Here is a 13,156-nt window from a genome sequence, read left to right on the forward strand (position 1 = left end):
TTTTTTGTTATCTGTCAGAGACATCAGGGGATACAAGATGCTATAAGAGCCTGCCTTCAAAACGCATCAGCCGTAATTTGGCCCTGGGATTGCTCTCATCTAGACATCAGGGTCTATTGACCCCCATCAGTCATGGCACCAAGTGGCTGTCAGTTATGCGAACTGTCATCACATTGGTATTTTTTTTAATCTATACTAAATTTTTTGGGGATAATGTGCTAGGCCAGTGCGCTCTTGCTCTGTCTATTTGCAGTTTTATGGGTAAGGCATACCAGACTGCTGCAGTACACAAGGTGCCTGGATGCTTTAGAGATAATTTGACCAGACATGAAAGACTTTAAGGAGACTGCTTTACATTTTTTTTTTCCTTTTACCTTACATGCTTACCATTGCCATGGGTGAACTTTAACTGAACACTTGAAGGGAGCTCCAATTCTTATTCCACATTCCTTGTGCCAGTGACATGCAATACCTAGATCCCACAAAGCTAGAACACTTAACACATAACAAGGAGTTCCTCTTTAGTCCCCAATCAAAATTTAAACCTACTTGGGAATAGAGGAAAAAGTCCAAAGGAGGTTTCAAGAAGTACATCCCTAATGAATCTGTACAGACATTGTGTTTTTATGCAGAGAATCTCACAGAACGTATCGTTAACTCACTCTACCATATCCTAACACATTTGCTGTTAATACTGGATAGCACCAGTTGCTCACTAAGTGTTTTCTGGTGATGATGGCATTGTGCTGTAAGCGGTCATTGACAGCAGAAGATGACTGATTCTACTCACAGATATGATTTCTTCAATCCAACTTCATCCATAAAATGTTCTGGCTGCCATATGGAGCAAAAGGGGGCTACAGACATTTAGATTTCTGGAACTTAGCAGTATATATTTACTACTCCTTAAGCTACCAAAGGCCCGAAGCTGCAATTATTATTCAGTTTTACAAAATGTTTGGAAAAAGATTGAGTACAGTTACACTGCTAATCATTTACTTACACAACCGAACGTATCAGAATACAGAGCCCATGGGAAACCCACATAAACAGAATAAAGGCAGCACAGTAGCTAGCACTTCCACTTGGCAGCACTAGGGTCATGGTTCAAATCCCAGCCACAGCACTACCTGCCTGGAGTTTGCATGTTCTCCTTGTGTCTGCATGTGTTTTCTCTCAGTACTCCAGTTTCCTCCTACACTCCAAGACATGCTGGTAGGTTAATTGGCTCCTGTCTAAATTAGCCCTAGTATGTGTATGTATGAGTTAGGGACAGAGAGAGAGATGCTGCATAAATTGATGGCACTATATACATGCCTGTAATAAATATTATGCAAATGTCATAAGGTATGTCCAGGGTGGGGACCGAAAGCAGGACCTCAGAGCTGCAAGGTAAACCAAACTTTTTTTTTTTTTTTTAAGCATTAGTTCTTTGCCACAAAAATGCCTATGCAGGTAGAGGGCACTTGTGCACAGCTTTGACCACAAAGTTAAGTAATGCCATAAGGGTGCAGGCAATTTATGTACCTCCTGAATCTTGGCTGAGAAAATCCCCAGGATCACATCATCCCTTTCTGCCTTGTTGCAGAGTTGGATTGCAGAGTGCAGTTCCTGTTTAACCATTTCGCTACCATGCCCTAAGGGCAATGCAAGAGAAAAAAAAAAACAAAACTATACTGTGCTTTATATAGCACGCTTTTGCAGAGGCAAAGAAATACAACAGCCACCATATGATGAATACTGAAGTCTGGTTACTATGGGTTACCTCACGGTCAAGTCAGAACACCCCTATTGCTAGTTCCTTCTAGAAATCTAAAAAAGGATATCCACAAAACGCTATTATTCAATAAACTCATGCCAAAACCAGCCTGAATAGCTAGACAGGTACTGGTGTCAGAATCAGTTGAAACTGAACAGGATTAGGTCTGCAATAAAAGCATGCATTATGTGAAAAGAAACATGAGCAGCTTAACTCTTATCTGAATTCTTTTTCTACTTCTTTTTCAGGTCTGGCTGATAATAGTTTTTTTCCTGGCAATACCCAAAAGAGCAGGGGGTTTTATTTTGCACAAAGGTCCCAGTTACTGTGCAATATGAATAAAATGGTTCTAGGAAAGTCTAGCAGAACCATTAGCAGCAGTGTTACATTTCCACTTCCCTTCAATTTACTAGGAAAGGGCAGTCAAGCGCACATACAAAACGGCTAAATCCACAATAATGGGACATACATTAAAGCTGATTAATTCATTCTAACCCAGAACCACTTAGCATTTGTATTAGCATCAAGTCGCAACATTAAAATGACTGAATGTATCCCAGTAAAATGTGGGAGTTCTATAAATTTTGTAAAGTTTCATTCTTCTTTATAATTTACCATGTATGGAGAATAAAGAGAGGGGGGAGTTATGCTGAGAAGTTCTGCAACTTGTGAATGGTAAGAGTATTTAAAAGATAAATTACAGATTCCTTGGAGAGCACCTTTCTATCAAGTATAGCTCTCACTTTGTACTTGGTTAGGCAAAGTACAGCCTCGCTTTGTTTTGAAACATGAAAGTCAAAAAAGGAAGGAATGTACACTATTCCACCAAGTCACAAGTGCTAGCATCAAACTACAGGCTAAAATTTTGCAAACCATAAACAGCTGGACACCATTAGAAACAGGTTTATTAAACAAAAAAAACAAAAATGAAAGACATTTGAGCAGTTACATATCTGAAACGATTTTTTAAAAAAAAAAAATATACAAAAAAAAAAAAAAAAAAAGTTATCGCCGTTTTTGGAAGATATTTCCTCGACCCATTCCACGTCCTCTTCCTCTTGCAGCCACTGAAAAATGTAAAACACTGAAAATCAATTTATAAAAATGACAATCTAAATAAAGCAAGTCTGCTGTTGAAAAATAAAAACAGGAAAATTGGAAGGTTTTAAAAACGGGAATGCCAGTGCGTCTTATAGAGAGAATATAAAGCGGCCGGTCCAGTATTTCTGCCGCCACCATGTCAGAATATCGAGCCGGCCGCTCAGCTCTTCTCTCCTGCAGGACCTTACCTGTTCCTCGCTCCAGCGCTGTAGTCTTCCCGCGCCGGCTTAACAGGTCCCAGAAGGCGCCGGGCCATTCACAAAGCACAGCGCTTCCCGCGCATGAGCAGTGGGCACCCGGCTGTCACAGAAGCCAGCGCGGGAAGGACAACTCCGCGGAAGTGGGAGCAGGTACCTGTCAAATGCAGGTACCCGCTCCCCCTCCCTCCCCAAAGGTCCGCAGTCTCTGGTCATCTGTACTATGTCCCTGGTATTTTCCCTGTACTATGTCCGCAGTCTCTGGTCTTCTACTGTGTCCGCAGTCTCTGGTCATTTCCTGTACTATGTCTGCAGTCCATTGGTTCAGAATATTTTTTTTCTTGTTTTCCGCCTCTAAAATCTAGGTGCGTCTTATGGTCAGGTGTGTCTTATGGAGTGAGAAATACGGTACGTTGTACGTTTCATGTGGTCAGGGATAGACGCTAATTTTATTGCAGAGAAAAAAAAAAAAAAAAAAAAAACAATGTGCAAGGATCGCTATTAGGTGTTAACATTCCATTCTGACTTTCTTTGCTGGAGAAATGTCTGATTGCTTTGATGGAAAATGGCAAGCATATTATCTTATAACCAGCGTTTAATGCAAAAACACAATATTTGGGCCTGCCAACTAGCACAGTTTATTTTAAAGCCTGATTTTAAACCAAATGTTTTTACTGCCTTTTGTGACTGTCACTAAAGTGTGCAGAGAGCTCAAAATCAAATTCCTAGTAGACTTATGCATAAAACTAAAGTATATGCAACATAGCAACAATTACTGTGTAAATGCAGTTATTTAATAAGTATTTGATAGCTGTCAATTCATTTTGGACCGTACTAGAGGAACCTTCCTTGCAAAAGCAGGCTCCTGAAAAGGACTACGGGCTGATTGAAGACAAAGTATTCCATTTTTTTTTTTTATATATATAAGTTGGAAGCTATGCTTACCTTGAGCTTTGAGAATAGCCGCTTTCCCCCTTCCAGCACCTGAACCCTGATTTTTATTCTTCATGCTCTTTAACATCGGGGCATTTTTTAACATGTCTGGAAGTATCAAGAAACGGATTTTGCTTCCTCTAATGTAGACTTGTTCAAGCTGCGCAACTCTGCCGTCCCTGTAGGTTACAGTGATGTTTGACATCTGAAACAAAACATTTGATGAGTTATAGTTCAAGTGGTTGAAATGGCATAACACAAAGCTTAATACAGTACACATACACAAAATGAAGCAGAAAAATCAATAAAAAAAGTAAATTTAGAGTAAAGGTAATACATTAACATATCCAATTAGAGAAAAAATAAAAAAGCTTTACCCACTGTTTTTGGAGTTTGTGTACATTATAGAACTGCTATAGGACAGAGTTTTCCATTCACATCTTGTATATAATACACAGAAGAGCACAGAATGTTCATGAAAAAAATAGTTTTAACAAATTTTCTTGGAAATATCAGATAAGAGTGGCAAGTAGTTTATTTAGCCAGCAGCCTGTTGTGTCTGCCCTGACAAGCTCTACAGCCATTTTAGATAGAATCAACATCCAAAAGCTACACTGCCCTAATGCCAGAATGCAACTGAAAACAATGCAAATGAGGAATGTGACTGTGGGCAAGCTCCTGGTTTGTCACCTACACAGAACATCAAACAACCCTATTGTTACATTGGAGCCAAGGATTAAACACAGTAATATTGCCTAATAAAAGTGGTACAAGTGTCAAAAGCATGGAAAAAAACTACTGTATTCCTTGCATTCTTCTGTATACTGCTATAGAAAAATATAATTATTTGAGCTCATAGGAGGGCCATGCAGTAGTGACAAGGACAGCAGGTAAGTGTTAGGGAACATTTGAGTGTTGTAAATGTACCGGAGCATTTACTTTAATGCCATAAATGCATTAAGAAACAGAGGCTTTAACAACTTAAAGACCACCCTATAGCAGTTTTACTGCTACAGGGCAGTCCTGTGCAAAATCACATACACACACGATTTTGACTTCCAACACAGGGGGCGTTCCGCCACTGGCTCGCTTCTGCTGTGAGCACTCACAACAAGCTGATCTGCGAGTCCCAGTGAACGGATGTTCGCTGGCACCCGCCAATCATCGGGTAGAACAAACAGAGCTATGCCACAGTAAACAAGGCACAGCTCTGTTCTGACAGGGAGGGAAGTGAAAGATTGTGTGTCCCTGCAAAGCTGGCAACACAATCCTTCACTTCCCCTAGTAATAGAGCCACCTAGTGTACACCAAGCAAATAGCTAGGCACACAGTTAACCATTTGATCATCAATGTTAACCTTTTCCCAAAAAGTGCCAGTAGTGATCAGTGCATATTTTTAGCACTGATCACTGTATTAGCGTCACTGGTTCCCACAAAGTATCAGTGTAAAAATGTCCACCTCAATATCACAGACCCATTATAATTTGCTGATCACCACCGTTACTGGTATAAACAGAAATTCCAGTATGTGTCCCATAGTTTGTAGATACTATAGCTTTTGCACAAACTAATCAATATACATTTATTGGGAATTTTTTTTTCTTACCAAAAATATGTAAGCAGAATACATTTTGCCTACATTCATGAAGAAATTTTTTTTTTTGTTAATATTGGATATGTTTTTATAGTAGAAAAGAAAAAAAAATTTTTTTCTTCAAAATTGTTCGTCTTTTTGTTTATAAGGCAAAAAGTAAAAGAAAGCTCTGTTTGTGGGGAAAAAATTGACCACCCAATTGTCAGTAAAAGTAATGCAGCGCCACATAGCAAAAAATGGCCTGGTCAGGAAGGGAGGTAAATCTTCCGGAGGGCAAATGAATAACTCCTGCATATGTTCAAACAAACACCCATTTTGTGTACAGCTCCTCCTCAGATCAGATCCTAAACACCCACAGGATATTATAGAAGTATATGGCTCAGTGCAGCTAACCTACAGGTGCACTGAGCTGCCCCACAGATCAGTGTGAAAGCAGCCTAATAGTTAACCATTTTATAGGTGCGAATAGGCCCATTGCAAAAGCACCACCTAGGAGGAGCCACAGCTAGACGGCAAGCATCCGCTGCCGGCTCTGACTCGATGCACTCTGATGCTCTTGGATGGTGGGTCAGCAAGCCCAGATCACAATCAACAAGCTGCTGACTCCAGGCATACATTTGCCTGGTTTGAGGACTACAAGTTGAGCACCCCTGTATTAGGACAATATAACTTGGCTTGGATAAAGGCCTTGAAATATTTTCTCTCTGGGAAAACTGACAAATGTTCCTCACATGATTACAGAATGTAAGCTGGGTCCTGGCACTGAAAATTGAGCAATACAGTAACCTGAAAAAGTCAGTGTACAGGTATGAATTCTGTCAATTTGCACTAAACACCATGACTATGTACCACCTAGTGGTCAACATTCAGTTTGTACTCACTAAACCACAGCTGATTACCATTTACTCCATATAAAATCATCCTACTCTGGATGCCACAACACTTTATAACAAATATTGAAATTAACACACATCACAAAACTGTATTTTCTGCAAAGGTGTCAACTGCATAATGGTGCATAATATTCATAAAGAACAGAAGAAATTTAATTTTGGTAAAATACCATATTAATACTAAACAAGAATGGGAGGGCTAAGCAGACAGTACAACAATTCATCAGAAGCTCAAAAACAAATTATTAAAGTCCATTAAAGATAGCCAAAATCTCAAGTAGCATATTTAGGCACTTTGCTTGTATAGCATTAACTTTGTTCATCTTTAGTCCTGTGAACTTTATTTTTTAATTTTAGTGCACACAAGCACAATATAATAGCCAATTCTTAGTAAAATATAAATGTTGCACTGAGTAATGGCTCTTACACGCACGTTCTGATCGGGTCTGCCTGCCATTTTCCAGGCAGACCCAACTGGAACCTCCATTCCCCTCTAAGGAGCAGCTGGTGTAAACGGACATATGTCCGTTTACACCCACCAACATTCGATCCGCCAAAAAAGGGACAGATGGGGATTAAATTCCCCTTCAGTCTGTCAGATTGGATTAAAAAACGGACAGGCGGTCCGTTTTCATCCGACCGCCCAATGAGGAGAGTAAGCTGCTCTGTGTCTGCTGCGCAGCAGTGGAACAGACACAGAGCTGTCATCAGCTTGCTCAGCGGGGATAAGAGGAGAGATCCACCTGCTGAGCATGTGGATCCGCTAAACGGGTCTGCCCTGTGTGAAAGGACCCTATATAGAAACCAAGCATGTCAAGATTTAAAATTGAACGTGCCTGTGAAATGGTGAGTCTATGCATTAAGGTGAAAAACCACATGTGCTGCAGGATTCCCCCCTGCCTCCCCTTATACTTACCTTGACATGGGATTGCGGATTACGCATGTATTAGAAATGTGTGCAAACAAAGCCCTCTGTTTTTAACACAAACTGTTAAACTGTGCCAAACTAGTTGTTTTGCAGGATAGCTGACAAGTGTCCTGGGAAATCCTAATTCCCTTATACTTACCTGAGCCTGATCCGATCCAGCAATGTACACGAGAGCAGCGGCTCTTGCTGCAGTCTCCCTCCTCCCCTGGGCAGAATTACAGAAATGGGAACCACTGTTTCCCGCTGCTATCAATCAAATGCTGTGTCGAGTAAGTGGAGGTGGGGTGAGGCACCCACTCCATGTCAATGAACGCAGACATAGCGGCTGGAGAGCGAGCCCGCACGGGTGCCCCCATGGAGCATGGCTTTCAATGAGGGCACCCACCAAAGAGGAGGAGCCTGAACTGCCAGCAGAAGACCCAAGAAAAGGGGGATCTGGGCTGCTCTATGCAAGTATAACAGGTTTCTTATTTTAGAGAAAAATGTATTTAAAAAATAAAAAACCTGATTTAAATGTCACTTTAAACATGAACCGTGGCACTAGAATTATTACTCTCACTCTGATATTCGCCATGATATCTAACATGTGGTGCAATCGCTGTTTACGTGTGTGTGACAGGGGTTCTTTCATTTTTTTTATTTTAATTCATTTTTTTTTTTTTTTTTTTTTTACACTCTTTCATTCAATTTTCTTGCCATCACAAGGCAGAAACACCACCCCTTGTGATAGCTTGGGAAGTGGCAGGTACTCTCTAGAGAAAATTAGACCCCTAAATCCTCCTCTGCCCTTCAAGGCAGCCATTTGGAGGTCTGTTTGATTGGCTGCTTCCCTGGTACAGCACTGAAACCAGAAAGTGACAAAATCCATGTCACTTCTGGCTTCATTGATCACAGAGGAGATGAAGAGCAGATGTTCCTTCATCTTCTCTGTGGGCAGCTAGCTTGACTGTTTACAATAGGAGATCCTGAGAAAGGACGGTGGAAGGAGGGCTCTTCCAAGCCCTGTAAAAGTGAACAGGCGGCTATAGATCTGCTCGGATCACTTTTACATGAAAGATGATTGCCGGCTTAGAAATACACCAACATGTTCATGACTACAGCCAAGAAGAAAAAAAAAAAAAAACACAAACAACAGCACTACAGTTGTTAGCTGCTCCTGCAGATATAAAATGCAGATCATTCCTATCTCTACTAGATGTGAGGAAATCAGGGCTGTATCCCTTTCATAACTCATTCAGATGCGAGTTATGCATAGACTTGACTATAAGTAAACAAAGTGCTAAAACAAATTTCTGAAGCTAACCTCAGTCATGTTTCTGGCAAATGATATAGATATAAAACTATAAACAAAATGCTCATATAAAATAGCATGAAAATAAGGAAATGCCGGTTATCTGCATTTCTCTCCTCATGAGCTGTCACGCTGACAGCTCGTGAGGAGAGGAGAGCCAGTAATCGGCATTCCTCAGAGGGGCATGTACACTGATCATCAGGAACTAATGATCAGTGTAGCCCCATCAGTGCCACCTGTCAGTGTCCATCAATGCTGCCCACCAGTACACATCAGTGAAGGATATTTTGTGAAGTCCAAAATATTGTTTTTTCTCAAAATTTTCAGTTTTTTTTTTCTTTTTTTTCGTGGGAGGGGAAAAAAATGTAAATTTAATTTGGGTGCAGCGGTGCATGCCCGCACAATTGTCAGGTAAAGTAACGCAGCACCGTAAAGCAAACAGCTTCTTTAACTTCTTCCTGACTGCCCTATAGCTGAAATACTTCTACAGGGCGGCACGGATGCGCAAAATTACGTATATATACACGTGATTTGTGCTCCCGTGGTTTTCCCGTCCCTCCCACATAGTGTCAGGTTGCCCGTCAATACACCAGTAATCCCATTTAATCCCTTGATTGCAAAGAACACGCTCATACACAAACAATGGAGTGACCCTGAATTTGCCCAGCTCCACAAAATTCAGCCCCTCGTATATCACCGTAACCAACAATTTGCAGATGTCTATACTCCCCAGCAAAAAATCTGCTTCGAGTCCCTCATTAAATTTTTCTGGCTGCCTTGCATTCAAACAATTTCTCCCCCAGCAAAAGTGCCAGATATGGGGTCAAGATGTAGAAGAAGTTTCGGATTTACGAGGGAAAACGATAGTCATGTGGAGCCCCCCGGATGCCCAGACTACATGAGGAGCAGTGGCAAGATGGTTTGGGACTTGGTTTCATCCTTTCCATATGGGGTACAATTTATATGTGGACAATTTTTATTCAAGCTTGACACTATTTGGACATTTGTACAATCTTGGAATTGACGCATGTGGCACCGTGTGGCTACCACTAGAAGTGGGTGGATGCAGGGCAGTATATTCTAATGGTGGGCATACCACACACTTTTTCTAGCAGAGATGTGGAATCACTCACCAAAATACACTCTGCTATTTCACCTTCTGGCTTTTAAAGGGCTTTATTTCCTCTTTACACCTCCTGACTACCTATCACAGTTTCGGAGGCCCTGAAATGCCAGGATAGCACCAAACTCCCCCAAAATGACCCCCTTTTTGGAAAGTAGACACCCCAAGGAATTTGATAAGAAGCATGGTGAGTATTTTGCAGAAAAGAGGTCATTTGGGGGTGTTTGTACTGTCCTGGTATTTTAGCACCTCAAGAAATGTGATGGACAGTCAGAAAGTAAAAGCTGTGTAAATGCCATTGTCTATGCCAGCCTCTCTCAGCCAGGATGCCTTGAGGTTTCTTCAGGGGTGCCCTAGCAAAAACGTCTAAAAATTGCCCAAAACTTGTATACAAGCCAGCAGATGGAACAAGTCAGCCTTTTAGTTACACAAAGCCACAAGTTTTCATTGTGCACCATTACGACCTTCTAGTCAGCGGCGACCTGACAACCAATGACATCAGCTGATAAGGAGGATGTCAGCTGCCTGCACAGCATCCTAGTTTGACCTTCCCCCACCCCTCTCCATCAGTGCTGGGGTCACATTAGTTCAGTGATGGAGAAAAACTGAGGGAGAAGAGAAACACTGGAATACTAGTCAGTACCAGTGTGCAAAAGTGTATTTGCTTTGGAAGAATAAATCAACTCTAATTTTGGATGTTCTACATGTGTGGATGTTGCTCTGTTATATTATATATTAGAATAGTTTTTCACAATTTAGAATGGGGTGCCCTTTTAAAATTATGGATAGCCTTGCGGCACCCCATTTTAGAATGGGGTGCCTCAGGACTGTCCATAATTTTATAGGGTGCCTTGACTGAAAAAAGGTTGAGAAACACTCATCTATACCATAGTTTGTAGACGCTATAAACTTTCACACAAAGCAATCAATATACACTTACTGGGATTTTTTTTTAACCAAAAACAAGTAGCAAAATACATTTTGGCCTAAATTTATGACAATTGAGTGTTTTTTTGGATATTTATGACAAATGAGAAAAAAATTGTTTTTTAAAAAAAAAATGTTTCCAAAACTTTGTTTATAGCACCAAAAATAAAATGCGCACAGGTGATCAAATGCCACCAAAAGAAATCTCTATTTGTGCAAAAAAAGGACGTAAATGTTTGTTTGGATACAGCATTGCATGACCGCGCAATTATCAGTTGAAATAGTGCAGTACAAAATAGCAAAAAGAGGCCTGGTAAAGCTGTCTCAATGCTCCCATTTAGCATTGCCTGGTCATGCAAGAGAATTTTTAAATGAAGCCCCTTTTACATTATGGATTACAAATAATAGCGGCTACATAACAGTTAGGTCTTCCTTCTACACATGGACCGTATGACATAGCATTCACCTGGCAGTTCATGTTATCCTCTGCCTCAATAAGCTTCCCTCTGTACACCTCGCCTGTATTCGTCTCACAGGTCACAATATGCCCTTCTGCTTCATGGAGGACCTTGATGGGAACACCGATAGACATCTTGGCTATGAAGTATTAAAATCTAAGACAAAGAAAATCAAGTTAATGGGAGAATCACAACTTATTTTCAATTACCTTCAACCCTATCATATGAATAAAGCATTTCTTGAAGTGTTTGTTACCCCAACATTTCATATTCCTGATGTGTCTGTAGTATCTTGTGTTAAAAAGTATCCTGTTCTCTTTGTATTGCCTCCTTTGTGTGATATACCTGGGGATCCTGCCAGTCCCTCTGCTTTCCTATTAAAAAACTGACCACGCAAGGCTGATCGGACTTGTGCTGACATGGCCCCCCTTCCCAGAGATTCACTGTGAAGATCAGTGAATTTCTACCTTCTGCTGACATGCCCCCCTGCAGTTTTCACTCCGGGCTGAATTTCGACTTATCTATAGGCAGGCTGGTTGGTCAGAAGTTGATGTCTTCATCGATTTCTGTACAACCTGCCTCTTGGAACATTTTTTACTCAATTAGTGCTGCCGGCTATAACCTACGGTGCTGATCTGTGTATTCTGATAGTGAAGAGGTCTCCCCACTGTTGGAATACAAAAGCTCAGTGGGAAGGATTCCCCCATCCACATTGAGTGTGATGATGGAGGGGATATAAATCAAATAATTTCTGAAGGACAGAAAACTAATCAAGTATGAGCTCCCTCAGGCAGCGCAACGAGGCAGCCGCGACGTGTGGCCACCCTCAGGCAGCCGCGACGTGTGGCCACCCTCAGGCAGCCGAGACGTGTGGCCACCCTCAGGCAGCCGAGACGTGTGGCCACCCTCAGGCAGCCGAGACGTGTGGCCACCCTCAGGCAGCCGAGACGTGTGGCCACCCTCAGGCAGCCGAGACGTGTGGCCACCCTCAGGCAGCCGAGACGTGTGGCCACCCTCAGGCAGCCGAGACGTGTGGCCACCCTCAGGCAGCCGAGACGTGTGGCCACCCTCAGGCAGCCGAGACGTGTGGCCACCCTCAGGCAGCCGCGACGTGTGGCCACCCTCAGGCAGCCGCGACGTGTGGCCACCCTCAGGCAGCCGCGACGTGTGGCCACCCTCAGGCAGCCGCGACGTGTGGCCACCCTCAGGGAGCGCAATGAGGGAGCTGCACCCACATCCCCCGTGATCCCAGTGCAGCCATATACCATAGACTAGTCCCATAGGTACAGCACTCCCCTCTCACTGAAGCACCATGATCTCTCCGCACCAAAACACTGCCCGGCCTGTTCCCTAATACATCAACCCATTCATAGCAGGATGTGCCGCTACCCCATTGTGTCCAGCCATTTACCCTCCCAGGCAGCGAATGCATATACCTACCTGTGTGGTCCCAGGTACCCAAAAACTGGCTACAAACCACTACAATACTCACTTCCTCGCGTGGCTTCTGTTCTACGACCTAATGGCGTCCCGCCTGCCCCACAATGCACCGAGAACAGGAAGCAGAATGCCGCCAGCGCCTCTGATTTCCTTGTTCACCCGCGTGACCGCCGATAGGAACAATAGCAGGGCTGGAAGGTTCCGCCTCGTGGATAGTTCCGCCTTATTACAGCAGGCGAGGGGGATGAAAGCCGCCCACGTGGAGTGATTGGGCAGAGCATTTCATAGTTAAATTTCTTAGAAGGTGAAGCAGTGATTGGTTGACTCGGAAATATTTGTTTCTGCATTTTTTTTTTTTGCATCCACCACATTATTTTCCCCTGTGAATGAATGGTTAGGCAAGCCATAGATTAATCGAAAATCACCATATTCCCCCATCAATACAGTCAATGCTGATAGGAAATTGCTCCTGCACAGCTATTGCGTTCTGCCAAGGGGGCTATGGTTGCCAC

At 42.5% G+C, this 13,156-nt stretch overlaps 1 protein-coding gene across 1 annotated transcript; it reads right to left on the reverse strand.

Annotated features, from left to right (window-relative positions):
• Nucleotides 1–2,646: 2,646 nt before the first annotated feature.
• Nucleotides 2,647–12,845, reverse strand: SNRPD3 (small nuclear ribonucleoprotein D3 polypeptide). Its single transcript, XM_089653225.1, has 4 exons — nucleotides 12,697–12,845; nucleotides 11,213–11,360; nucleotides 4,003–4,195; nucleotides 2,647–2,826 (listed from the first exon to the last, which is right to left on the reverse strand). Exons 2-4 carry the CDS (start codon nucleotides 11,336–11,338, stop codon nucleotides 2,765–2,767), a joined length of 381 nt encoding a protein of 126 aa, XP_089509351.1. The 5' UTR covers nucleotides 11,339–11,360; nucleotides 12,697–12,845; the 3' UTR covers nucleotides 2,647–2,764.
• Nucleotides 12,846–13,156: the final 311 nt, after the last annotated feature.

Source organism: Staurois parvus, unplaced genomic scaffold (genome assembly GCF_062004578.1).
Source record: "Staurois parvus isolate SC_StPar_1 unplaced genomic scaffold, SC_StPar_1.0 ptg000704l, whole genome shotgun sequence".
In the NCBI taxonomy this organism is placed as follows: Eukaryota; Metazoa; Chordata; class Amphibia; order Anura; family Ranidae; genus Staurois; species Staurois parvus.

What these genes read in the sequence shown, in the direction of transcription:
- SNRPD3 (XM_089653225.1), bottom strand. Translation starts at nt 11,338, where the DNA reads ATGTCTATCGGTGTTCCCATCAAGGTCCTCCATGAAGCAGAAGGGCAT. An exon ending in AGGATAACATGAACTGCCAG is followed by an intron (nt 4,196 to 11,212) that starts GTGAATGCTATG and finishes GTTTTGTTTCAG; the next exon opens with ATGTCAAACATCACTGTAAC. An exon ending in GGCTATTCTCAAAGCTCAAG is followed by an intron (nt 2,827 to 4,002) that starts GTAAGCATAGCT and finishes TACATTTTTCAG; the next exon opens with TGGCTGCAAGAGGAAGAGGA.